The 27,418-nt window shown below is 53.5% G+C and overlaps 2 protein-coding genes across 2 annotated transcripts; one reads left to right on the top strand and one right to left on the bottom strand.

The window, feature by feature from the left end:
- Positions 1 to 3,884: 3,884 nt before the first annotated feature.
- Positions 3,885 to 4,841, top strand: LOC136993039 (olfactory receptor 14C36-like). Its single transcript, XM_067303057.1, has one exon. It carries the CDS (start codon positions 3,885 to 3,887, stop codon positions 4,839 to 4,841), a length of 957 nt encoding a protein of 318 aa, XP_067159158.1.
- A 16,264-nt stretch (positions 4,842 to 21,105) lies between these two features.
- LOC136993038 (olfactory receptor 14C36-like) lies at positions 21,106 to 22,041 on the bottom strand. Its single transcript, XM_067303055.1, has one exon. The coding sequence runs from the start codon at positions 22,039 to 22,041 to the stop codon at positions 21,106 to 21,108; it is 936 nt and encodes a 311-aa protein (XP_067159156.1).
- Between the last annotated feature and the right edge of the window lie 5,377 nt (positions 22,042 to 27,418).

Below are 27,418 nucleotides of genomic sequence, written 5' to 3'. Positions count from 1 at the left end.
GGCCAGGGACCTCCATGAGTGGTTGCACGTCGGAGCCAAAGCCCTGGCCAAGACTTGCCACATCCCCATCTCTGAAGCCAGAGGCGTGGTCGCCACATGCCCGTACTGCTGCAGGCGGCCTTTGCAGGAGGGAGGGACGAACGTCCGAGGCCTGATGGCGAACCAAGTCTGGCAGACCGACTTTACCTTATGTCAGAGGCTCCGACCAGATCCCTGGCTGGCAGTCACGGTGGACACATACAGCGGCATGATTGTAGCCACGCAGCACAGGAAAACCACGAGCCGAGCGGCCCAAAAGCACTGGGCGTACGCTATAGCTGTGCTGGGGCTACCTCAGACCATCAAAACCGATAATGGATCCGCATTCACATCGGCGAGCACCGAAGGGTGGGCGCAGCGATGGGGAATCAAAATAATCCACGGCATACCGTACAATAGCACGGGGCAGGCCATAGTCGAGAGAGCCAACAGAACTCTTAAACAGAAAATTGACGTGTTGGGAGAGGGGGAGGGCATCCCCGAGCACTCAGCCATCCCCAAAGAGAAACAAACAGAAATTTTACAAAAAGCACTGTACGCCCTAAACCATCACCTCCGAGGGGAGAATAGTCATGAACCGGTAGCAAAGCATTGGGGAGGGACGAGCCCAACGGAGGGTCCCGAGGTGCAGGTCAAGAATCCCGCGACGGGGGAATGGGAGACCGGGTGGAGACTACTAACGCAGGGCAGAGGTTATGCTGCGGTCGCGAGCGCAGAAGGGGGCCCGGAGGCCGCGAGGTGGGTCCCCACACGCTGGGTAAAGCCGCTTTTACGCAAAATAGAAGCTCATCGAAACAGCTCTGACACCTGAACTATAGGCTGTGCTACCAGCGGACTGCCCCCGTCTTCGGAAGGTGCATTGGGCCCGCCCCTATTGCTTTTAATGGTCGAGGTTATATATGTGTCTCTGCAGATCGTGGTCCAGTGAAGGTACCCAGCAAGAACGTGAAGCCTGTCTTGACTCGCTATGACTCATCTACTGAACAAGACGGCGAAGATCCTGATTCTGGGGATACTGTTCCCAGTGGTAATGGCTCTCTACCAGATTGAGCCCAGGCAAAATATGTGAGTTACCTGGGCGAACAGGACAGGGCAACACGCTTTCTGTTTGTCTCTAGCTTCCGCTACCCAACCTTTTAGAACCTGTTTAATAGGGGTCCCCAGCTATAATGTCAACAGCTTCCAGGAGTACAGCACGGGAAGCTGCAGTGGCAGTCTGTCGACTGCTAGCTGCAGTGCCACCCTCATTGCAGGCCTAAACAGAACGCTGCCATGGGACCCACAGGAGTTAAACCTGTTGGGGTCTATGAGAATTGGAAACACATCAGGCAATTGGACTCAAACATGTATATATTTTGGGGGACGCATGCACCCTTACCGGTTATTTAACTGGACAGGGTGGACGAACGTCACTCCAACAGCAGTCTATTATGATTATCAAAACCGTGGTTCCTTCTGTGGCACCAATGGCACCAGCCGCCAGGGGCTGGGAGCCTTTGGGGCTGAGGCCACAAAGGGGCACTTAATTTGGAACAATGGTACCCCAAAGGCCTTGCCACCAGACGTCTTTTTGATATGTGGTGACCGGGCCTGGCAGGGAATTCCAAAAAGGGTAATGGGTGGTCCATGTTATCTTGGTAAGCTGACATTACTAGCACCCGATCAAAATTGGTGGAAACATATCACGGAGAATGAGACCGCCGTCCGCAGTAAACGAGCAGCCATAGGGCTCTCACCTGAGTGTAATGATCAAGTTTCCCTCCGCAGTCCCACTGAAAGAGTGTTTTTGGCCTTCTTCGTGCCTGGAGCAGCAGCAGGCAACGCTCTGAACCAGATCGGCCGGTTAGCTTGCTGGGCTGAGAAGCAGGCTTAACATCACCACTGAGATAATAGCGAGCCTATTAGAGGATCAAGGTAGTTTGCGACATGCTATTCTGCAGAATAGAGCTGCAATTGATTATTTGCTACTAGCCCAAGGCCATGGTTGTGAGGATTTTGAAGGTATGTGTTGCATGAATTTGTCTAATCATGGTGAATCAATTCACAAACAATTGCAGTGGTTGAAGGAACATGCCAGCAAAATCCGTCAGAACCATGGGTTTTTAGACGAATGGCTAACTAACCTGGTTGGCAATCTACCACCGTGGCTAACAGGACTGCTTGCTGAAGGCTTGCGCATTTTGTTAATCCTCATAGTTATAGCCTTATGCCTGTGTATAGTACTGAGCTGTGTTAAGACAGCCTTGCTGAAAGTAGCGGGCCGCGTCTGGATTGCTCGACAACAAGAAGGAGAAATTCTGGAGGAATGGCTGGGCTTTGGGGGGGGAATATAGTCTGTTGGAAATGAGCAATCCCGCCTATGCCTTTAAGGTTTTCCCTGAACGACGAAGACAAGGACATCGCCTGCGTTAAGAATCGGAAGAAGGGGAGGCAGCACACAGCTCCGCTCACGAAGCTACTAATGCAAGGAACCACCCGATGGCGGTCCCGTCGAGACACACCGCACTTCCGCGTGTTTTGTTGCGTCCCGCTCGATATAGCGAAACAACATTGATGGGAGAGGGGGAGATGTGGAGGAAAAAGGATGAGCAGGGAGGCACTGCGGGGCGGAACATGGGAAGGTCCTAACGGGCGGAGCACTGCTGCCGGAAAAGAAGGCGGGGCTTTACAGCATTATAATAGAGTAGGGCACGCTTCATTAAACGCCATTTTGCCACTCCTCATATTGGTGTCTGTGTGGTGATGGTCCGGGGTCTGGGGAGAAGGCCCCGTGCCTCCTCGGTAAGAACGAGAACGGTAACAGTTTCCTAAGGGCAGAACTGAGCACACAGCATGTGGGATGGTGTCCGTGAGCACTGACTGGGAGAAGATGTTGTGACAGAAAAAGAGGTGCCAGCAGGGACAGCTCCAGGCAGCAGGGATGGGCAGGGAATGAGAGGGAAGTGCAGGGCATGAGCCACCTCCTCTGCAGCCAGACCTCTGGCAGAGGAGAGGGGCATCTCTCCTGCTCTGGGCTCATTTCATGCTGCCTGACAAAGGGGCTGAGAGCGACTCTCCTGCAATGTTGCCGTCTGCGAGGTGGCATGTCCAGCTGGGTAAGGGGAAGGCTTTCCAGAATGCCTCTCTGTCTCTCTCCTTGCCTCCCTTGGCAGCATGATCATGGTGTTGCTCCTTGTTTCCCCTCCTGTCCATGATGCTCCTCTTCTTGTTCTTGGGCTTTCTGAGGTTGGGTATTTTCAGCTGCAGTTCAGATATTGATGCTACAAGTTGTGGATCAGAGGGGTCTGGATGGGAATGTGGTTGCCCCAGCCCCCTTCTGACTTGTGGAGCTCCAGAAAATGCTCTCTGTGGGGCTGAGAAATGAGCTGACCCTCTCTTAAAGAGAGCCCATCTTCAGTCCTAATGGTCCTTGGACCGTTTCCCTGTGGAGTCCTGTCAGGCGTTGAACTGCCCCCTAGAAAGGCACAGCTGTCTCATAGCATCTCTGTGATATCTCAGAACCCCATGAGGAAGGTGCAGAGATGCTGAGAGTATGGAGATGGTGGTGGGAGGCTGTATGTGGGCATCTGAAAAGAGCCCTGTGTATCCTTGACTAGAAGGGTTTTGTGGAGAGCTCCCTGAGGTGCCCGGAGAAAGGGTGAGAAGTTAGGAGATGTGCACTTTGAAACTGGACTCGTGTCTCTCAGCAGGGGCTGGTTTCTTTCTAGGGCAACATATAAGTGTGATCATCCTCCAGCTCAAAGAGAGAACTGCAACATTATATATATTTTTTCCTTTAAAAGACAGTGCTAACTTCTCAATGTCTTTTCTTCTTTGCACAGTCCCTCATGCCTGGAGATAGCGAAATGTCCAACAGCAGCTCCCTCAACGAGTTCCTCCTCCTGGCATTTGCAGACACACGGGAGCTGCAGCTCTGGCACTTCTCGCTCTTCCTGGGCATCTACCTGGCTGTCCTCATGGGCAACGGCCTCATCATCACAGCTGTAGCCTGTGACCACCACCTCCACACTCCCATGTACTTCTTCCTCCTCAACCTCTCTGTTCTGGACCTTGGCTCCATCTCCAACTCTGTCCCCAAATCCATGGCCAATTCCCTGTGGGACACCAGGGCCATTTCCTACTCAGGATGTGCTGCTCAAGTCTTCCTGGTTGTCTTCCTGTTTTCAGCAGAGCTTTCTCTCCTCACTGTTATGGCCTATGACCGCTATGTTGCCATCTGCAGACCCCTGCACTATGGGACCCTCATGGGCACCAGAGCTTGTGTCAAAATGGCAGCAGCTGCCTGTGCCAGTGGTTTTCCCAATGCCGTGCTACACACTGCTAACACATTTTCCATACCACTCTGCCAAGGCAACACAGTGGACCAGTTCTTCTGTGAGATTCCCCAGATCCTCAAGCTCTCCTGCTCAGACTCCTACCTCAGGGAAGTTGGGCTTCTTGTGGCTGGTGCCTGTTTAGCCTCTGGGTGTTTCATTTTCATTGTGCTGTCCTATGTGCAGATCTTCACTGCTGTGCTGAGGATCCCCTCTGAGCAGGGCCGGCGCAAAGTCTTTTCCACATGCCTCCCTCACCTGGCCGTGGTCTCCCTGTTTGTCAGCACTGCAGTTTTTGCCTGTCTGAAGCCCCCCTCGATCTCCTCCCCAGCCCTGGATCTCATGGTGACTGTTCTGTACTCGGTGGTGCCTCCAATACTGAACCCCCTCATCTACAGCATGAGGAACAAGGAGCTCAAAGATGCCCTGAGGAAAGTGACTTTGACATTTTTCAGCAGTGGTAATATTGGCATTGCTCTTCATAAATGAGTTCCCCATATCCCGTACCAGGACTGAGCTTTGTTTGTTCACTTTATTTGTATTATGACTATTATTGCTGTTGTTATTATTATTTGTCACCACGTTGCTACACAAATGCTTGGGTTCATTCCACCTTCACTGAGACTGCTCTGTCCCACCTGGTGCCCATATAAAGCTGGGTCTAACAGTGGGTCAGAGCTGACTCCCTCACAGTATCTCCGTAATAAAGTAGGTTCTTGCAGGTGCAGTGCCTGAAGGCTGGGCTCTTCCTCCAAAGCTGCTGTCCCTCACACCCTGTCCCCAGCGCATTTCTTTCTTTGAGACAATCTCTCCCACCCTTTGTGCTGGTCCTCACCCCAAATGTTACCCCCAGACAAGGCTCCATGCCCAGCTGGAGGACTGGATGTCCAGCTGTGAGCCCTGGGAGGACGAGCCCTGTGCCGGGTCCTCTGCAGGGCTGGCAGGCAGCATGCAGAGGAGATGCTGGGGCCATCTCCTGGGCCTGTAGACCATCCTCCTCCCATGGGGGACCCTCAAACAGTGTCTGTCAGAACATAGATCCAGCTCAGCTTGTTGCTGCATGAACAGAGAGGAGAAACTGCCCCAGGAAACTCCTCACACACCCAGCCTTTCACACCAGGTATTTCCAGCACCGGCCATTCCCCATGTTCCTGGAGAGATGTGATCTTTGAATGTGACCAGCTCTGTCTGCCTGCTGGGCTCAGCACCTGTATGGGGGTAATGGCTGGTCCTGCCTTGGCTCTCCCTTTGGGTTCAGACCCCAGCAGACTGCGGAGCATGGCCTTCTGCTAACCCCAGGGGACAGGATCAGGGCTGAGCAGGACCTGGGGACTGGTGGGAGGCTTCAGGAGGGCTTTGGGGGACAGGGCACTGAGGGCTGCCATGGAGACCATGCCTGGAGGACACTTCCCCACCCCTGAACGCACCCTGTCCTCTGCAGTGTCGGTGCAGTGGGGCCATGGAGCCACATGGAGGGCAGCAGGGCTGGGCCAGCACAGGGACAGGAGGGAGATGGGAGCCATGACACCCCAGAAGCTCCCAACGGTCATGGAGGGGACTCACTGCTGCTAGCAGGGTCGGGGGTTTCTCAGGGGCTACAAGCACTGGCACCACCTGCCAGGACTCCTAGACCCAGCACAGACGGTCAGTGCCCAGCACTGCAGCTCACAGTGCCCCCTGTCCTGTGTCACTGTCCTCTCTCAGGAGCACCGCTAGGTACATCACTGCCTGCCCAGGTGTGGAGAGGAGCTGCTGGAGGGCTTCTCTTCTCATGCTTGCTGCCCCAGCTCTACCCTGGCATTGGCCGACAGGCTCTGCCCTGGGTCATGTTATGTCTCCATTAGCTCTCATCTGGAACCGTATAGGGACCTGCAGTGCATAGCTCTGCTTGCAGCTGGCCACCACGGTCTGCCTGTGTGCTTCCAGGAGCTCCAAGCAAGGCTGTGCTTGGAGGTGAGGCTGTAATTGTCCTCAGTCAAAGTTGGTGGGATGGTCTGTGTGGGGGCCAAGGGGAGGAAAGGACAAGAGACAACAAGGAGAAGATGCAGTAAGGGAAATTTCAAAAGAGTTGAAGGAAAAAAATAAAGAAATAATCATGGTAGTTGAGTAGCACTGGGGGAGGGGCCAATATATAGCTGGGCCCTTCTGCAGTTTTTTGTCCTCAGCAAGCATGATGAATATTGCCTCTTCCATGTCCCTAATGAAGTCATTGAAAAGGACAGGTTCCTGGAGAGACCCTGTGGTGCTCCTCCTCTCCCTGGCCTCCAGGAAGAGTACTACCTATTCATCACTGCCCTCTGAGCCTAATCGTCGAACAGGTTCTTTAGCCATCTGGTTGTCCAGCCATCTAGGCAGTACATTTCTAAATTGTATTCCACAAGGATATTGTGGGAGACAGTGTCAAACCCCTTGCTCAAATCACATTGAAAGACATTTTCTGCTCTCCAAACACAAATAGAGCTATGCAAACCTAGAAGGCAATCAGGCACGTGAGGTACAATTTACCCTGGGTCAATCCATGCTGCCTCTTCCCTATCACCTTCTTCTCCCTCATGTGCCCAGAAATGAGTGGACTCACTCCATGACACACTCCTCAACCAGGCTGAATGGCCTGTTGTTCCCTGGGTTGCCCTCTGGGCCTTTTTTGAAGATGGATGTAACGCTTCCCTTTTTGCAGTTACTGGAACTTCAACCCATCTCCACAACCTTTCAAAGATGACAGAGGGAAGCCTTGCTATAACAGCGGCCAGCTCTCTCAGTGTCCTTGGGTGCAACCATTCCAATCCCACTGACTTGTAGGGGTGGAGTGCTTGCAAATCATCCCTCACTCAACCCTCATCCCCTGCTGGTTGCTTTTCTCCTCTGGAGCCCTGACTCTAGGCACAACAGCCCAGGATACCTAGCTGGAGAAGCCTGAAGCCAAAAAGGCCCTGAGTTCCTCAGACCTACCTACATCTGCTGCCTTATTGCCCCGGAGCTGAGTTGTGAGTTCCTGTTTTAGCCTGGTTTCCCCTCCTCATGTTGTTTCCCACTACCAAGCAAAGATCCATGATCTCTTCCAGCACTCAGAGGCCACTACTGTACTGCCCTTTGCCTCCATTTCACCAGGCTGAAGAAGCCCAGGTCCCTCAACCTCTCCTGGAGGCACCCAACCCCATCTTGGAAGACTCCTCTGGACCCTCTCCAGTTTCTCCCCATTCCTCCAGCACTGGCAGCCCACACTGGGACACACTATTTCAGATGCGGTCACACCAGGGCTGAGTTGAGGGCGATGATATTTCCACTTGTCTGGGTGGCCACACGCTTCCTGAAGCAGCCTCGTATGCAGCTGGCCTCATTTGCAGTGAGCGTGCACCACTGGCTCATATGGCATCCCTCGTAATGTCCAGGCCCTTCTCCTCAGGGTCACTCCTCTGACAGTCAGGTGCCAGCCTCTCCTGATGCATGGGCTGGTCTGTCCCCCAATGCAGGACCTACCACTGCTCCTTGTACGGCAGCATGAGGTTTCTGTTGGCCAAATCCCCAAGTTTCTCAAGGCCCCTCTGGACTGAAGCTCCCTTCTGTCAGCTGTAAATGAATGTGTGCAGATGGCTCATCCTGTCTTGCGGTGCCTCTGACAGGCTAACAGCAGGAGGACCTGCAGGACACTACACATGATAAAAGGAGGTAGTCGTTTAAAGGGACTGCTGGCAAAGGTAGGGATCACCATGGCAAGCATCTCAGAAAAGCCAAGTGAATGTACAAAGAAAGCAAATCCAGGGTCAAAGAGGAAAGGGTAAAGAGGGGTTGGCTGACTTCATGGGAGAGTATCAGGTTGGTAAAAGAAAACAACTTGGAATGTGGAAAAGAGGGAATAATGCAATAAAAAGTGAAGAAGAAAAAAAAAAAAAGAGGCTATTGGGGGGTACCTACCAAGCAACTCTGAATTTGAACTACTCTGGAGCAGGAAATGAAACATGCATTTGATCTGATCACACTTTTGTGAGATCTGCTTCCATGATCACAAGCAAGCTGAATGTTTTCCCAAGAGAAGACTCGACGTGGTAGGAAATGCAGAATCATTCCATCCGGAAGGGACCTCAGGATGTCTCTGGCCCAAGCTCCTTCCCACAGCAGGGTCAGCTATCAGGTCCGATCAGGTTGCTCAGGGATTTCCTCATTTCAGACTTGAAAACCTCTGAGGATGGAGATGCCACAGTCTCTCAGGGCAACCTGCCCCCGTGCTTGACTCTCTGGATGGGTCAAAAGTTTCTCCTTACACCCAGCATGAACCTCTCTTCTTTCAGCTAATGCCCATTGGCCTTCACCCTCCCATCATGCACAACAGTGAAGAGCCTGCCTCCATTTTCTTGGTGATGTCCTGGTGGGTATGGGGAGGCTGTTATTTGCTGTCCCCAAAGCCTTCTCTTCTCCAGGCTGAACAAACCCAGCTCCCTCACCTCCCATAGTGACAAAGTCAACATTACCTGTGTGTGCCTAGGAGCTTTAAGGCTTTTCCAGTCCTTCTCTATATTAGTAGATCAGCAAAGGACCTCATGGATGTTAGAGTGCGATCACCCTCATGCCATGACTTTCTGCATATGTCACACTCATTTGGCATCATGTTGTAATGTGCAGGTGTTGTAGGCTGTGAAGAGGACTCACTCTGGAGAAGCAGTCACTCATAATGAACCCTTGAACTGAAAAACTTTCAGGTCCAAGAGGAAACCTCACACCACTAGCAGGGGCTGGTTCTGGGGAGGCCATGTCAGGTGCTAACCCACATGCAGGAAAGGATTTCCTGCCTGCAAGAATTGCAGTGGCTATCACCAGAGAGGACAAAATCACCAAATCATTAAGGCTGGAAGGCTGGAAGGGACCTTGGGAGCTCTCTAGTCCAACTCCCTGCTCACATCAGGATCAACATCGAATTCACACCAAGTTCTTGAGGGCTTTGTCCAGCTGCATCCTGCAAGCCTCCAAGAAGAAAGAGTCCATAATCCCTCTGGACCCCACTTCAAATGCTTCAGGATCCTCACTGATTTTTCTTCCCTATACACAATTTTGACTGCACTTGTTTCAGCTTATAGCCGTTGCCTCTCATTCTCCTGCCATGAATTCCTGTAAAAACCTGGTTCATTCTCAGTGGCAGCCTTGAGTTGGGAACCTGCTATGAGTCCTCCCCAAAACCTTCCCTTCTCTGCACTGAACCAACCCATTCCCTCAGCCTGTCCTCTCAAGGCAAGTGCTGCGGTCCCCAACCACCTTGGGGGCCTGCCACTGGACTCATTCCATGTGATCAACAGTGTTCGTCTACAGGGAGCCCGAACTGGACACAGTATCTAGATATGCTCTGACAAGTGTTGAGTAGAGGGGCATAATCACTTCCCTCCATCTCCTGGCTGTGCTCCTGTTCATGCAGACCAAGATGCTGTGGCCTGCTTTGCTGCCAGGGCACGCTGCTGGCTGATGTTCAGCTCGCTGCCCACAAAGACCGCCAGGTCCTTTTTCTGCAGAGCTGCTGCCCAACCGGGCACTCGCCAGCTTGTATCACTGCAGGGTGTTGGTCTGTCCCAGGTGCAGGACCTGCATTTCTCCTTGTTGAATTTCACAAAGTTCCTCACAGCCCATTCCTCCTGCCTCCTGAGGTTGCTCTGAATGGCAGCCCTCAAACATATGACTCTTCCTCCTGATGAGGTGTCATCTACAAACGTGATGAGAGTTGCATCCTCCAGGTCACTGATGAACCTGTCAGACAAAACAGGTCCCAGTAGAGATCCCTGCATACTCCACCTTTACCTGGCTTCCTGGTAAAGCATGACCCATTCAAAAAGTCCTCTGAGCTCAATCATCCAACCTGGGTGTCCACCCATCATATTTTAATGACTTATTGTATTCTAGAATATTCATGGAGACAGTGTCCAACACCTTGCTAAAATCATGGTAAATGACATCCAGATCTTTCTGCTCCTGCACAATCACAGGTCTTTTGTCACAGAAAGCAATCAGGTTGTGCAGGAATGATTTACCTTCAGTGAACCATGCTAACTGTTCCCAGGCACATTCTTCCTGTGCCCAGAAATGTGATCCGAGAGCATTTGCTGCATGACACACTCTTCAGCAAAGTGAGGCTGAAGGGCCTGCAGCTCCCCAGGTTGTCCTTGTGGCCTTTCCTGAAGATGGGCACAACACATTCCTTTTTCTGGTCATTGGGACCTCCCCTGATCTACACAACCTTTCAAAAGGTTATAGGGACTGGCCTTGTTATGACGTTGGCCAGCCCTCTCATTGTCCTCATGTGCAGCCCATCGCATCCCAGAGACTTGTATGGGCTGAGTACTTACAAGCAATCCCTCACTCAACCCTCATCCCCTGCTGGCTGTTTTTCTCTTCTGGAGCCCTGACTCGAGGCACAACAGCTCAGGAGACCTTGCTGGTGAAGACTGAAGCCAAGAAGGCACTGAGCTGCTCAGACCTATCTGCATCTGCTATTACTAGAGCCCCTGCCCCATTCTGCAGTGAGACCAGGTGTTCTTTGATTATTCTTTCTCTGTTAGCAGAGCAGTAGCAGCTCTTCTTCATGCCCTTCATGTCCCCTGCAAGTGTCTACCCTCAGGGAGCTTTGGTTTCACCATCCCTACTTTGGTGGACAAGAGTATCCTGTTGAACCAAGCCAATCTCCCAGGATGTCTCCTGGTTCTAATGGGTATCACTGTGGACCATCCTTGTGCTTGGTGGCTGCTGTCCATAAAGACCTGATGGCTTTCCCAAGCTCCATTGCCCCCCAGAGCTGCCTCCACTGGGATCCCCCACCAGTCCCCTGGAGAGGAGTTTCCTCCTTTCATGGCTGGAGTCTGTACACTACTATTGTCCTTCCTCACTGCCCTCACGATCTGGGACTCCACTATTCCATAGTCACTGCAGCCAGGGTTTCCACAGATTATCACAGCCCTGATCTGTGCTTCCTTATGTGCGAGTACCAGATCCAGGTGAGCGTCACCCTTCCTGGCCCATCAGGGAGCTGTGCTTGGAAGCTGTCGCTGACACCCTCCAGAAATCTCCTGGACTGCTTGCACCCTGCTGTTTGCCCTTCCAATGAATGTCAGGGAGATTAAAGTCCCCCCCAGAAGAACCAGGCCTCTGACCCACTGACTTGCTCAGGTTGCTTAAAGGAGACTGCATCCACCTCCTCACCCTCATCAGGGGGCCTGTAACCCCCATCACAACATCACCTTTACTCTGATGCTCATGCACAAGCTCTCACCCAAACCCATGTCCATCCCATGCAAGAGCTCCATCCATCTGAGCTGTCCCTTCACACCAGGGGCATCCCCCCTCCTCACCTTCCCTAATGGTCTTTCCTGCAGAGCTTGTACACTGCCATCACAGCCCTCCAGTCATGGTAGCGGTCCCACCGCTTCTCAGTTATTCCAAACATGTTTCAGTCCTGTGACAGCCTGTGCATCTCCATCTGTTCCTCTGTGTGCCCCAGGCTGCAGGCACTTGTGTATATTGGAGTTGCAGAGCCTCAGTTGTGGCACAGAGAACAGACTGGTCATGGTGAAACACGTTACCAAGAGCCAAGGACACCGTGTGTGCAATAGCCCCACTTCAGAGCAGAACCATGCTGGCCTAGATAGCAGATGGCAATATAATGGCGAAAGGAGGTTCCCCCTGAGAGACCAAAGCCTGCAGTACCCAAGGCCAGGGAGAAACAGAGCTGGGCTGTGCAGGAATGGCAGGAGAGGGTTTGGCTGCCTGAACTGATTTGCAGCACCTTGGGGCCTGTGACAGAGGTGAAGTGATCTCCAGGCAGGACAAGGTGCCACTGAAGAAGTCCCTGGACCTGTGTGGCCTGTGATCCAGGCACCCTGAGGTCATCATTAGCCCAGTTCCTGTTCATATCTCCTGGTAGTGAGAAGAGGTTGCAGCAGAGAGGAGCAAGAAGGGTTTGAGAGTGCAGAGACTAGAGCAGAGACCTTGGTGGGATGTGCTTCTCCCATTTATGCAGCACACTTGAATGCAGTCAGGATGGACTTTCCCTAAAGGCAGTGGTGGGATCCAGTTGTTTGGGCACTGGTAGGAAACCTGAATTACCCTGGGGCACTTGCCCAGCACCCACTCCAAAGGGGCATAGTTTTCCTTTAGACCCCATGGTGTATCTGCTAGAGACATGCGGATTGGCTGGACACCCCGAGGCATCTGACATGGCCCTGCAGGCCTATTTCTATTTCATGGAATCAAGTGTCAGCACTGTACGACATCAACTGTTTGCGATGTCAGGATCTGCATGTGTCTCAGCTTCCCAGTGAGTCGAGCTCTGGTAGCAGTGGGCATCTAGTATCATTTCAGGTAGCCAAGGCAGTTCCCCTCCTGGCCCCCACCTCATGCTCTAGAAGGATGTGGGTGTCACACTTGCTCCATCAGAGCAAGCAGACACTGGCACATGTTTTTGACCACCTCTGTCTCTTCCAATGTCACCAGGTGTTTGTGTGTGAGCAACTGACTCCCACCCTCCATCTCCATTGATTGCGATAGGAGCATGGACCAAGATCTCATATGCAGACATCCATGCTGTGCTCACTTCTGCCTGCGCAAGGGGACTCCCACCACCTTTGTGGTTTTTATGAAGCTCACGAGAAGGATCTGAATCCCACACCAGTCCAGGGCCTTCTAAAGCACCCTGAGAAGCCCAAAATGACTCATCTGAATCAACACCTGAACCACGTGTCAGTGAGCTGCCTTCTTGTCCCCATCTAGGTGTCCTGCCTAGTTAAGAGATGGGAATAGGAGCTTCCAGAGTGGGACATTTCCAGCTATCATAGATATAGCCATCCTCTGATGAAATAAATTGCAGTGTTGGAATCAGTCTCTCTCCACTCTTTAGCAAAGGACAATAGCTGATTATTTTAGTCTACCTCAGTGAACATTTCCCAGGAGGATGGAGCAGAAGACCTGCATGGTCATGCATAGACCAAGATCTCGCATGCAGACATCCATGCTGTGCTCACTTCTGCCTGGGACAGGGGAATCCCACCTCCTGTGTGTTTTTTGTGGAACTCACGGGAGAATCTGAATCCTATGCCAGCCGAGGGCCTTCTAAAGCAGCCTGAGAAGCCCAAACTGACTCATGTGAATCCATACCTGAACAATGGGAAAAGGAGCTCTATTCTTATACCCATCTAGCTGTGCTGCCTAGCTAAGAGATGGGAATGGGGGCTTCTTGAGTGGGACTTTCCACCTCTCATAGATAACCATCCTCTGATGAGACAAATTGCAATGCTGGAATCAGTCTTCTTTCAGTGCTTAGAGAGGGACCATCAGTGATTATTTTAGTCTACTTCAGTGAACATTTCCCAGGAGGAGGCAGCAGAAGGGACAGAAAAAATCATGCCTTCAGCTGGGCCTTTGGTCCTGAGTGAGGCCAGGCTCCAGGGATGGAGGGAGCTCATGGCAACCAGGCAGCACTGCTGAGACACAGCGCTGTCAGGAGCAGCTCCTCTGCAAAGAGCAGCAGGGCTCCAGGCACTGCCTGCAATTTCTGCCAGAAGATGAGAAAAGACCGGGAGAAGTGAAAGGCAGTGTGCAGCGGAAGGACGGAAGAGAGCTTCTTGTGGGAGAAATCTTCACAGCCCCTGACACAGTAAGTCTCTGGCTGCAGGGCAATGCTACTGCAGTTCCTGGCAAGGTCTTGAAACCCATCCAATCACACAATGGATTTTTAAGGATAGCTCTATCACTTTCACCTCTACAGAGGAGGAGGAGATGCTTCAGAGCAGGGATTCCCAGTCACAGTGCCACAGGGACAGGGTATGCTGCTACCTTCTCCCAGGGATGCTGCAGGGGGGTAAAGTCTGGGTGTGCTCAGAGATCTGTCCAGGACTGTAATTCAGAGCAGTGTCCCTGTGCCTCAGGGTGCTGTGTGCCTGGAGCAGTGACTCTGCTGCCCACAAGGGTCAGCACTCAGCCTGCCCGGGAAGCTCCCCTAAGCACTGTGGGGAGAAGCTCTGGGTGGGAGGAGAGACCCGTGGCAGGGCAGCTTGAGCCTCCTGTCAAGAGGATGCTGCATGGGTCAGGGCTGCCCACAGCTCCATCTCACTCTGAGGACATTTCTGGAGGGGACTTTCCAAAAGGATGGTCAGGGCAGGGAATACATGAAAGGGAGGGAGCTGTCATGAGTCTGTGCTTTCAGTTTGATTCTCTCTGGCTGGGGTGAAATGGGAATAGATCTGTCAGGTTTAGACAGGGGACTGAGGCTCCAAAGCAGTGACACTGAGAGAGGAGCAGTTCTGGGAGGGACTCAGCAAATGCCTTCATCCACCCCTCAGCCTAAGGACAGAACCAGCATCACCTTTCCAGCCTCACCAAGGTTTGTCTCACCTGCTCTGTAGCACCTGCAGACACGGAGGTGCCCTGGGCAGTGTCCTGCTCCCTCAGAGGTTTTTGCAGGGCAGAGCTGAGCTCTCAGCAGGTGGGATGGGGTGTGTGAGCACTGAGAGGGGAGAGACGTGGGGACAGAGAAACAGCTCCCCGCAGGGATGGCTGCAGGCAGCAGAGTCATGCTCCAAGTGTGAGAGGAAACTGTCAACTCCAAGGCCTCCTCTCCTCTCCCAGCCAGCACAGCCCTCTGCTCTCAAGGCTGGGGGGTCCAGGGCAGGAGTCGTTTCCTCAGCAGCCGGACATGCAGGAGAGGAGACACTCCTGAGTGCCCCTCTGTCCCTCCCTGGCGCTGCCTCCCTCACCACAAATATCATGGTATTGCTCCATGTTTCCCACCTGCCCATGCTGCCCTTGTGCTTCCCCTTGGACTCTCTGGGCAGGGGAATTTCTGATGCAGTTCAGACACTGAGACCCTGTGTGTGCTGCCACGCAGACGAGTCCTTCACAGTGAGGTGCGCAAGTCCCCCTCAAGCCTGTGGGACTCTGGGCAATGCAGTGCGGGGGGCCAGGAATTAGCCAACTCTCTTGTCAGGACACCCCATCCTTAGGACATTCTGCCATTTCCCCGGGGTGCCTGGCTGGGCTGCAAGCTGCCCTCCACAAGGACACAGCTCTCCCATTGCAGCTGCGTGTTATCTAGGTGCCCCAGGCAGAAGCCACATACATACTGAGGTCACGCTGCGACATGCTGGTGGGAGGGTGGGTGTGGGCAGCTGGAAGGAGCCCGATGCGTTGCTGGCTAGAAGGGGAGGGCTGAGACCTGCCTCACGTCCCCTCAGAAAGAGTGCTGATGGGCACTTTGCAAGTGCATTCCTCTGCTCTCCGCGGTGTTGTTTCTTTTTGGGGTAACAGGAGTGCAACTGTCCTCCACCTCCGAGGTGGGAGCACAGGGCAGCTGGGAAGAAGGCAGGTGGACAGACCAGCTCTGCTCCCTCTGCACTAAAGCCAGAGTGAATCCTTTTGCCTCTCCAGAATCACAGCTGCTCACTCTGAGTGCAGCAGCAATGCTGAGGATTTCTACCTGCAGGAATCCTCCTCAGGTGTGACAGGGTCAGCTAAAGGAAACAAAAGAAGCCTTAAAACTATTAATGACCCCACATTATTTAGAAGTGGGAATGAAGATGCTGAAAATCCCTTCAACATTATGTGTGGGTTAAATCTGACTGGAACTGGCAATACAACAGTTTAGTCACCCCTGTTCCCATGTCCACAGTGCTGTAGGTCAGGACTGACTCCTCTGGAGCCCACAGGCAGAGGCCCCTGCTCCTCGTGTCAAACTCAGCTAGCACAAAGCAGAGCTCAAGACATGGAGCTCAAGGATGGTGCTGCTGAGATGGGGAGAGGTAATGTGTGTGTTTGGGGGAGGTTATGAGAAACCTTTGCTCAGAGAAGTCTGCCCTAACTTGTCGATGTCTCTTTTTCCTTGAACAGTCCTCCTGTGCCCCAAAGGAGCAAATGTCCAACAGCAGCTCTCTGTATGACTTCCTCCTTCTGGCATTTGCTGACACACGGGAGCTGCAGCTCTTGCACTTCTCACTCTTCCTGGGCATCTACCTGGCTGCCCTCCTGGGCAACAGCCTCATCATCACAGCCGTAGCCTGCGACCACCACCTCCACACCCCCATGTACTTCTTCCTTCTCAACCTCTCCCTCCTTGACCTTGGCTTCATCTCCACCACTGTCCCCAAATCCATGGCCAATTCCCTGTGGGACACCAGGGCCATTTCCTACTTGGCATGTGCTGCTCAGGTCTTAAGTTTTGCCATTTTCATGTCAGCCGAGTATTCTCTTCTCACAGTCATGGCCTATGACCGCTATGTTGCCATCTGCAGACCCCTGCACTACGGGACCCTCATGGGCCCCAGAGCTTGTGTCAAAATGGCAGCGGCTGCCTGGGGCAGTGGTTTTCTCCATGCTCTCCTGCACACTGCTGACACCTTTTCAATACCACTCTGCCAAGGCAACACAGTGGACCAGTTCTTCTGTGAAATCCCCCAGATCCTCAAGCTCTCCTGCTCAGACTCCTACCTCAGGGAAGTTGGGCTTATTCCAGTTAGTGCCTGTTTAGTCTTTGGGTGTTTTGTTTTCATTGTGCTGTCCTACGTGCAGATCTTCACTGTTGTGCTGAGGATCCCCTCTGAGTAGGGACGACACAAAGCCTTTTCCATGTGCCTCCCACATCTGGCCGTGGTCTCCCTGTTTGCCAGCACCTCATTTTTTGCCTACCTGAAACCTCCCTCCATCTCCTCCCCAGCTCTGGACCTGGTGGTGACTGTTATGTACGCGATGGTGCCTCCAGCAGTGAACCCCCTCATCTACAGCATGAGGAACAAGGAACTCAAGGATGCGCTGAAGAAACTTGTTCACTGGGTACAATGTCAGTGCCAATAACTATCCCATGTGCTTCCACTCATCGTGCACAGCGATTTTGGCAGCAGGGCTCTGTGTTATTCATTTCTTTCCCCCCACCCCTTACTTTTCTCTAGTCCATTCTTGTAAAAAGAAAAGGAAAAAAAAGGTTTTGGTTCATACCACTTGTCCTCAGGAATCTCTCATTTGAATCTTACCCAGATGCCATGCTGAAGCAGGAAGCCAGGCTTCCCCCTTCATCAGCAGAGAGGGGGGAACCTCAGAGCCTGCTAGTCGGAGCTCCCACGGATGCCCCCAGTGCAATGCAGAGAGTTTCCCTTTGCTGGGTCTCTTTTGGCACTGACACCAAGGGAACTCAGGGGCACAGAGTCAGGCTCAGACGAGTACAGGTGGGATAAGACCAAGACACTATGGTCATGGCTGTGCCTGGCCCTGCACCTCTCGGGTCCTGACCTGTCCCTGTCCCTGTCCTGCTGACCTGACTCCCCATCTCTACCTCGGACCTGTCTCCAACTGTAGCCAAGAAAGCCTTGGCAAGGGAAGCTGGAGTCCAAGGAGATCCCAAAAAAGGCTGTAAATGCAGAAGGTGACCCTATATCCATAGCAGCAACTCCCTCCTGACAGCCAAATCAAAGTTGTCAGGAGGGCTTCAGATTTGGGCCCTCTACCCAGGGAACACTGCATGCGGAGTCTTAGCTGCATGAAGAAGCAAAAGCAGTCACTTGGGGTCTGATTTGATGATGCCCAGTTATGACAGCAGGTCTTTCTGTGTCATAACTTGACTGTTTATGAACCATTTGCAACTGGTTCCTGCTAGAAAGAGGATGTTGTCAGGAACAGCAAGCGTAGGGCTGTTCCGTGCAGCAAGCGGAGCCAGGAGCTGAGGGTGCCTGCAAGGCAGGCAGGACAGGGACTAACCGATGAGACGTGCCGTCCCACAGTGCCTGGACAAGAAGAGCAGAGCAGGTTTGGGGATGGTAACCAGGGTCAGGCACACTTCAGCAATGGCCAGACAAGACTGGAGGGCTCCAACCAGCCCTGCTTTGCATGGGAGGTTGGACTGGAGACATCCAGAGGTCCCTTCCCACCAAAACTCCTCTGCGACTCCATGAATTCTTGCTCCTCAGCCTCTGCTCTGGCATGGCTGGCAGGGGGATGAGAGCACCTGGGGCAGGGCAGAATGAGCTCGCTAGCTGAGTGTCAGGGGGAAGATCCAGAGGTCCCTGCCTGGCTCAGCTCTGGGCTTTGGAAAGCTCCCTCATGCACCCCAAGAGACCCCATCTGCCTCTTCCACCCTCCCTGTGCCCCCCTCCCATTGGCCAAACCGGAGTTCAGCATCGCCTGGGTACTCTTCCCCATGGGGAGGAGAAGAAGAGCTTTCAGCAGCCCCACACTCACTTTTCCACCCCTGGCCTTTGCAGTTGCATGTGCCTGGCTCTGCCTACTTCCCTTCACCACAGTCATGGCTGCACTGAACCCATGAAAATCCTAGTGTTCCCACCCGGGAGTGGGCATCCACCCCTAACCTGGAGCCTGACCGGCCACAAAGACATCACCCGTCCAGTGCCCTGGCCGTGCAGACAAGGGCAGTGGTCTTTGCCCCAATTTCCCTGCTCCTCCCCTGATCCTGGCAGTGTTGCTGATATGCCCATGTCAAACACTCCTGCTGCCAGACTGCCCCGGGCCTGAGGCAGCTCCAGCTCCCTCCAAGGGTGCGCTGGAGCCTTTCAGGAGTGGGCTGAGGTGGGGCTGGCACTGCCAGGGTGGGTCAGGAAAGGGCAGCTCCCCTCTGCCACACTGGGGCTGGGGCTGAGGCTGGGCCTGGGGGTGGGCACAGCATTTCCCTGAGGAGCTCCCTGAGGAGTGGCTCCCGGGGATCCTTCACCTCTGCCCTGGCAGCAGCACCAGTGCTCAGGGTGTCGGGGTGGATGTGCACAGAGGGTGGAAGGAGCACGGGCTGCCCAGAGGGAGCATTGAGACCTTGTCTATGCACAGAAGGATGGAGTGAGGAAAGGCAGAGCTCAGCTGGAGCAGGCACCAGAGACCTCAGACATGGAGAGGTCTGTGCTATTATTAAATGACTCTTAAATAATCCCCCAGAGTCTGGGCGGTCTGAGCACCTGCGCCATGCCCATTCTGGGCTGGGCCCCACTTGGGGGTCAGCAGACAGCCGAGCTCCAGGATCTGCCGGGCTCTGGTGCAGAAGAGAGGCCATGCAAGGCTGCCCTTTTCCCCTCCGTCGGGATACAGTGACCTGCAGGAGGACGCAGCTAGCCAAGCACCACCCCACAGCTGGGGTGAGCAGCCAGTGCTGGAAAGGGGTGATGTGAGGGGCTGATCTGGGACAATGGCCCTGGGGCAGCTTCCCCAGTGTGTCCATGCAACACAAGGAACAACCTGGGCTCTTCTCTCCTGCACCCACCATGTGCTGGTGCCTTTCCCAGGAGACCTGCATTTGCCTTGCAGGTACACGGCCAAATGCTCCCACACTGCTGTTCACACACAGTAGCTGCCTGCTGGCATTTTTTCCCTCCTGGGCCCTTTCCAGCCCAGCCCAGATCATCCCCAGCTCTCCCCACCTTCCCTGCCCTCTCCCCAGCCCACCCACCAGAGCAGCCCAGGCTGGCGGTGGCCCCCAGCAGTGCCCGTTACAGGGGACTGCAGAGCTCTGGGCACTCACTCCTCAGCCACAGCCCCTCTGAAGGGCACAGCAGCTCCTGGGGGGCAGAGAGAGGTGTGAGCCCATCGGCCCCAGGGCTGGGGGCCAGCAATGGCACAAGGAAATGGAGGCCACTCACTCTGTGTCTCCACTGCTCTCATCACCAGGAGATCCTTAACCCTGGCTGCCTGCAGCCCCTCTGGGCAGCCCCTCTCCCCAGCACAGCACACGAGTCCTGGCCCCGGGGCTCCTCAGGCAGCTCCAGTGACAGGGCAGCCTGCCCCGAGCTGACACACACACAAACAGGTTTTCATTTATTCTTTTCCACAAACACACAATTGCTGCTTTGCTCTTCTCTGGAGACATCCCTGCTCCCCAGAGAGCCTTTCCCCAGGTCAGTGTGTCCGTGCTGGCCTGCCTGGCCATTCCTGCAGCCCTCCCCTGTGCTCCCTGCAGGGATCCGGGCTGGCGGTGCTGCTCTGCAGGGCGAGCGGGCTGTGGGGTCCCGGGGTGACTCCACACTGGCTGTGCTGGTCCAGGCAGACCCAGTTGGCCCAGCATCATTGCACCTGACACCCCCCCTCCCCAGTGTCTGTGTATATGCAGGATGCTTGGAACAATCACAGGGCATTTCACATTTTTCAGGATGTGTTCAGAGGTGTCATTAGACCCAGCCCACTCCCTCTCCTGAGATTTGGTACGTTCCTCAGTTTGGCCCTTTACCTTTGGTGACTCCACATGGTTTTGGGAGTCTCCACTCACTGCCCATCCCCGGCACACGCTGCCCTGTAGATCCCCTCTGCTCTCCGGGTGGCTCCATAATCCCTTCTGGAAGGATGGGCATCTGTGACCAGCCTGGTAATATGTGGGAAAGTCCCCGGCAGATACCTCTTGACCACTCAACCACTCCAGGGACACTGAACACCCACTGGGCACCCTAACACATCACCCTATGAGTGTATCCCCCTTAGCCCATGGAAAACCCAGGCACAGCAAGAGGGCCTTTTCGAGTGCAATTCCCTGAGCACATTCTTGGCTCCAACTTGGGAAGAAGAGCCCAGTCCTCAGGTAGTGTACTGATGAAAACCCCTTTTATAACAGAGATGCTGCAAGGGAGGCCAACTCTGACACAGTGCTCGGCAGATTTACAGATGGCCTCTGGGTCAGACAGATGGGGTTTGTGCCTCTGGAGAAGACATGAATTCAGACGTTTGTGTACAAACATGCTTATCACAGACAGAATGCCCAAACCACAAATGTTGCCTGAGATTGCTTGGAAATTGCTTGTGAGGAGACATGGGCAACTTATTGCTGCTGAAACCGCACCAGCTGAACCAGTTTCTTCAGTGCCTCCTTGAGCTCCTTGTTCCTCATGCTGTAGATGAGAGGGTTCGTTGCTGGAAGCACCACTGAGTACAGAACAGTCACCACCAGATCCAGAGCTGGGGCGGAGATAGAGGGGGGCTTCAGGTAGGCAAACATGACAGTGCTGATGAACAGGGAGACGACAGTCAGGTGAGAGATGCACGTGGAAAAGGCTTTGTGTCGTCCCTGCTCAGAGGGGATCCTCAGCACAGCAGTGAAGATCTGCACGTAGGACAGCACAATGAAAATGAAACACCCAAAGCCTAAACAAAGACTAACCACAATAAGCCCAACTTCCCTGAGGTGGGATTCTGAGCAGGAGAGCTTGAGGATCTGGGGGACTTCACAGAAGAACTGGTCCACTATGTTGCCTTGGCAGAGGGGTATTGAAAATGTGTTCCCAGTGTGCAGGAGAGCATGGAGAAAACCACTGGCCCAGGCAGCTGCTGCCATTTTGACACAAGCTCTGCTGCCCATGAGTGTGCCGTAGTGCAGGGGTTTACAGATGGCAACATAGCGGTCATAGGCCATGACTGTGAGAAGAAAATACTCTGCTGAAAACAGGAAGACAACCAGGAAGACCTGGGCAGTGCATCCTGAGTAGGAAATGGCCCTGGTGTCCCACAGGGAATTGGCCATGGATTTGGGGACAGTGACGGAGATGGAGCCAAGGTCGAGGAGGGAGAGGTTGAGGAGGAAGAAGTACATGGGGGTGTGGAGGCGGTGGTTGCAGGCTACAGCAGTGATGATGAGGCCGTTGCCCATGAGGGCAGCCAGGTAGATGCCCAGGAAGAGCGAGAAGTGCAAGAGCTGCAACTCCCGTGTGTCTGCGAATGCCAGGAGGAGGAACTCGTTGAGGGAGCTGCTGTTGGACATTTGCTTCCTTGGGGCTTTGTGGACTGTCCAAGGAGGAAAAGACAGGGGCAAGTTAGAGCAGGCTTCTCTGAGCCAAACCCACTCTTTTTCTCATAGAAACCCCCACCTTTCCTCTGTCCTTTACCTTCGCTCAGCTCCCTTTCTGCAGCTCTGTTTAATGGAGGTAAATGGAGGTAAATGGAGGTGTCAGACTGACCCTGCTATGTGGTGGAATACCTGGGGGTGGGTGCTGGGAGCTGGGAGTGGGGGACTTGGTCCAGGTACCAGTGGGAAGTTTCTCTGTTTCCCATGATGAGAGCTGAATACAGCTGTGTCTGAAGGAGAAGACCCTTGTGAGAGATTCATCTGCCCCAGGCTTGCCCTCTTGAACAGAGGGGTCTGTATCTGAATCAGCCACACCAGCTGCCACTCCAGCAAGGCAGAGAAACAGTCATGTGAAGGCAGGGGGTGACCTGACCCTTTCTAGATGTCTGTGCCAATGGGATAGACCCTGTCCTCGCACCAGTTTACCATCTGTGCCCTTCCTGCAGGCACTGCAGAGAGAATGGGAAGCGACTAGCTCTGATGCACACATGCTGCAGCAGATTATGTCCACCGCGTATGTGGAAGGGCTGTTCAACATTTGGAAACCCATTTTTCCCTGCAAAATAATCAGTGGAGGAGTCTGAGGATACACACACGCACACACACACACACACATATATATGTATGTTTGTATTTTAGATGCCTCCATCTCCCAGTGGGAGCATTCTTTGAGGCAGTGGAAAACTGGCATTTCAGCTGCTCTAAGCATGTGCCCTTGTGCACCCAAAGAGCAAAAAACCCTCTGTGACTTTGTATAGGGTCACGGGACCTGGTCTGTCCATGAGTCTTGCCCCTCACTGCCCCGTACTTGCACCTCACTCGGATGAAGGACAACCACACACACAAATTCCTCTAAGAAAGAAACAGGACTGAGCTGGGAGCAGAGGAGTTCAGTTTCACAGTGAAGATTTCCAAATTCTTCGCTCTCAGCCCTGAGATGGAGAGAGTGATGAAGAGTGTGACAAGGTTTCTGACTCACATGACCAGACCAGGGACTCTCAGATCTTACAGAAATGCTCCAGGGAAGCTGTGCTTTTCTGGAGGGCAGCTTGCAGCTTGACAGCACAGCCCCAAGAAGCAGTCAAGGGTCCTAAAGATGGACTCTCCCAAAAGGAGAGTCAGCTCATTCCCCAACGTGATGAAATGCATTGCCAGGAGCCTCACAGGTTGGAAGGGGATTGGGGCTTCTCACTGCCAGGAAGGGAACACCATGCAGGACACACATGGCCGGTGTCTTAACTGCAGCTGAACACCCCCAAAAGGTCTGAGAGAAACCTCAGCAAGTCTCTTCATCCCCACCCCAGCCTACAGACAGCACCAGCATCACCTTCTTGGCCTCATGAGGGTTTGCCTGACCTGCTCCTTAGAACCTGTAAGCACAGAGATGCCCCTGGACAGGGCCCTGCCTGTGGGAGGTTTGTGGAGGGCAGGAATGAGCACAAGGAGGGTGGGAGGGGGTCTGTGAGCACCGACCAGGAAAAGACACTGGGACAGAGAAAGAGCTGCCAGCAGGGACAGCTCCAGGCAGCGGAGATGGGCAGGCAATGAGAGGGAAGTGCAACCAGAAACATTATGGGTGGATGGAGTTGATAAAGTCATGGTCAGGCCCTGCAGTGCCAACACCTCCCTCAGGGAGCTCAGGTCTCCCCTGCAGAAAGCTCCCAGTAGCAGGGCACTGCCCAGGGACATCCCCATGGTTGCAGGTGCTAAGGAGCAGGTCACATAAACCCTGAGGAGGCCAGCAAAGGGGAAGCTGGTGCTGTCTGTAGAATAAGGGGTGGCTGGAGGGACTTTCAGAAGTTCCTAGCAGACACATTGGCTGCTCCAGGAAACTGTTAATGAGTCTCGTTCTGTTGTCCAAGCCTGACAGCTCCATTTCCATTTTCCCCTTGCCAGGTGGTAGGAAATGTAAAGCACCATGTCAGGAAATTGGCTTCTCTTTCAGGAAGTCCCTGCCTTCGCTTTCCTTTTGAAAAGTCCCCTCGGAAATGTCCTGCGCATGAGCTAGAGCTGTGAGCAGCCCTGACCCATGCAACACCCTCTCAATGGGAGAATGAACCTGCCCTGACAGAGGTCATTCCTCCCACCCAGAGCTTCTCCTGGCAGCACCGTGGGGAGCTCCCTGGGCAGGCTGAGTGCTGACCCTCGCAGGCAGCAGAGTCACTTACCATGGAACACAGCAACCTGGGGTGCAGGGACACTGCTCCGAGTTACAGCCCTGGGCAGACCTGTGTGCACACCCCAGCTTCACACTCCTGCACCTTCCCAGGGAGAAGGTAGTAGGATGCCCTGTCCCTGAGATGGTATGGTAGAGAATCCCTGCTCTGAAGCAGCTCCTCCTCCTCTGCACTGCAGAAGCCAGGAGAGAGAAGCTAAAAATCCTATCAGTGATGAGATGGGATGGGTTCAGAAGACCCCTGCAGGAACCTCAGTAGCATTGCCCTGCAGCCACAGACTTACCACGTCAAGGGCTGTGAAGATTTCTCCCACAAGGAGCTCTCCTCTGTCCTCCCACTCCACACTGCCTTGCACTTCTCTCTGCCTTCTCTCCTCTCATGTCAGCAGCAGCAGGCAGTGCCCGGAGCCCTGCTGCTCTCTGCAGAGGAGCTGCTCCTGCACACACCTGTCTCTGGGCAGTGCTGCCAGGTTGCCATGAGCTCCCTCCATCCCCAGAGCCTGGCCCCGCTCAGGAGCAGAGGCCCAGCTGAGCTCATGAATTTCTCTGTCCCTTGTGCTCCCTCCTCCTGGGAAATGTTCACTGCAATAAACTAAAATAATCACTCATGGTCACCCTCTAACTATTGAAGGAAGACTGATTCCAGGATTGGAATTTGTCTCATCAGAGGATGGTTGTCTATGCGAAGTGGAAACATCAGCACCTGGAAGCCCCTATTCCTATGCCTTCACTAGGCAGGACACCTAGACAGGGAGAAGAAGGGAGTTCATTTCCCCATGGTTCAAGTGTTGATTCAGATGAGTCTGTCTGGGCACCTTAAGCCAGGTTAGAAACCCCTGGGCTGGAGTGGGATTCAGATCCCTCCCGTGAACTCCACAAACACACAGAAGGCTGGATTCCCTTTGCCAAACCTGAAGTGAGCACAACAGAGGTGTCTGCATGGGAGCTCCTTGTCTAAGCTCCTGTTGTAATCACTGGAGATGGAGGGTGGGAGTCAGCTGGTCACACACAAACATCTGGTGACATTGGCAGAGACAGAGGTGGTCCAAGGCATGTGTCAGTGTTTGCTTGCTCTGACAGAGCAATTATGACACCCACATCCTTCTAGAACCTGAGTTGGGGGCCAGGTGGGGAATGGCCTTGGCCATCTGAAATGACCCTAGATGCCTACTGCAGCTAGATCTCCACTCACTCTGAAGCTGAGACACAAGCAGATCTGTACAATGCAAACAGCAAATGCAATTCAGTGCAGACACTGGATTCAGTGACATAAAGATAGGCCATAGGCAGGGCCATGGCCGATGCCTGGAGTGTCCAGCACAACCCCAGATCTCTAGCAAATACAGCATGGGACCTACAGGAAAGGCATGTCCTTTTGCAGTGGTTGCTGGGAAAGCACCCCAGGGCCTCTCAGGTTTCCTACCAGTGCCCAAATAACTGAATTCCACCACTGCCTTTAGGCCAAGTCCATCCCGTCTGCATCCAACAGTGTTGCATAGATGGGAGGCACATCACGCCAAGGTCTCTGCTCTAGTCTCTGCACTCTCAAACACTTCCAGCTTTTCTCTGCATGAACTACTTCTCATCTCCAGATCATGTGAACAGGACTGCTAGTGGAGTCCACAGGCTGGTTGGATCCCAGGACATCCAGGCCCAGGGAATTTTTCAGTGGCACATGTCCTGCCTGGAGGTTGGTTCACCTCTGTCACAGACCCCAAGGTGCTACAAGTCAGCTCAGGCAGCCAACCTCTCTCCTGGCATCCCTGCACAGTCCAGTTCTGTTTCTTGATGGCCTTGGGCACTGCAGGCTTTGCTCTCTCAGTGGGAAGCTCATTTCACCATTACATTGCCACCTGCTATCTATGACAGCATGTCTCTGCTCTGAGGTGGGGCCATTGCACACACAGTGTCCTCGGCCCTTGGGAACATCTTTCACCTTGACTGGTCTGTGCTCTGTGCCACAGCTGAGGCTCTGCAATCCAAATATACACAAGTGAATGCAGCCTGGAACACAGGCGTGACCAGATGGAGATGCACAAGGCAGATAAGGGTGATGCTTTCCTGGATCTGGAAACTGCAAATAAGGAGGAAGTGATCAGGGATAGGATAGTGTCAGACTTGCCTACAGTGACCACAAGAAAGTGGAGTCCCAGATCCTGAGGGGAGTGAGGAAGGACACTAGTAGAGTACAGACCCTGGACTTGAGAGGAGCAGACCTTGGCCTGTTCAAGGGACTGCTGGGGGGGAACCCTTGGTCTGGAGGAAGAACCTGAGGTGAGGGGGGTTTCTTTTGCTTCTTTTTTGGGAACAATTTCCTGTTGTGCAGAAGGAGAGACTAGTACCCAGGATGGATGTCCATGCATCTGTTCTGCATCTTCCTTAGTCCTGGCATTTCTGTGTATATACAGCCAGATGCAAGGCCCCCTGTACTTCCTTTTCCTCCTTTGGAAAACTCATCTGATTGATAGCAGTACACCTTCTTGTCTCCAGTGTCTTGCTGGCCAACCCCTTTGCTCACAGCAATCAATGCACTGCGCTCAGTTCCTGCTCTGCTCCAGGAGTGATGCAATTTTCCGGACCCTTCTGGTCCTTCGCAGAAGCACAGAATGGTTGAGGTTGAAAGGCACCTCTGGAGATCATCTAGTCCAACTCCCCTGCTCAAGCAGGGTCACCTAGAGCACGTTGCACAGGATCACATCCAGGTGGGTTTTGAATATCTCCAGAGAAGGAGACTCCACCACCTCTCTGGGCAACCTGTTCCAGTGCTCTGTCACCCTCACAGTGAAAAAGTTTTTCCTCATGTTCAGATGGAACTTCCTGAGTTTCAGTTTGTGCCCGTTGTCTCTCGTTCTATCACTGGGCACCACTGAAAAGAGTCTGGCTCCATCCTCTCGACACCCTCCCTTCAGATACTTGTACACGTTGATAAGATCCCCTCTCAACTGTCTCTTCTCCAAGCTAAACAGGCCCAGCTCTCTCAGCCTTTCCTCATAAGAGAGATGTTCCAGTCCCCTAATCATCTTTGTAGCCCTTCGCTGGACTTGCTCCAGTAGTGCCACATCCCTCTTGTACTGGGGAGCCCAGAACTAGATGCAGTACTCCAGATGTGGCCTCAGC

The sequence above is a fragment of the Apteryx mantelli genome, chromosome 11 (assembly GCF_036417845.1).
Source record: "Apteryx mantelli isolate bAptMan1 chromosome 11, bAptMan1.hap1, whole genome shotgun sequence".
Classification (NCBI taxonomy): Eukaryota; Metazoa; Chordata; class Aves; order Apterygiformes; family Apterygidae; genus Apteryx; species Apteryx mantelli.
This window is presented reverse-complemented; position numbering and strand designations above follow the sequence as displayed.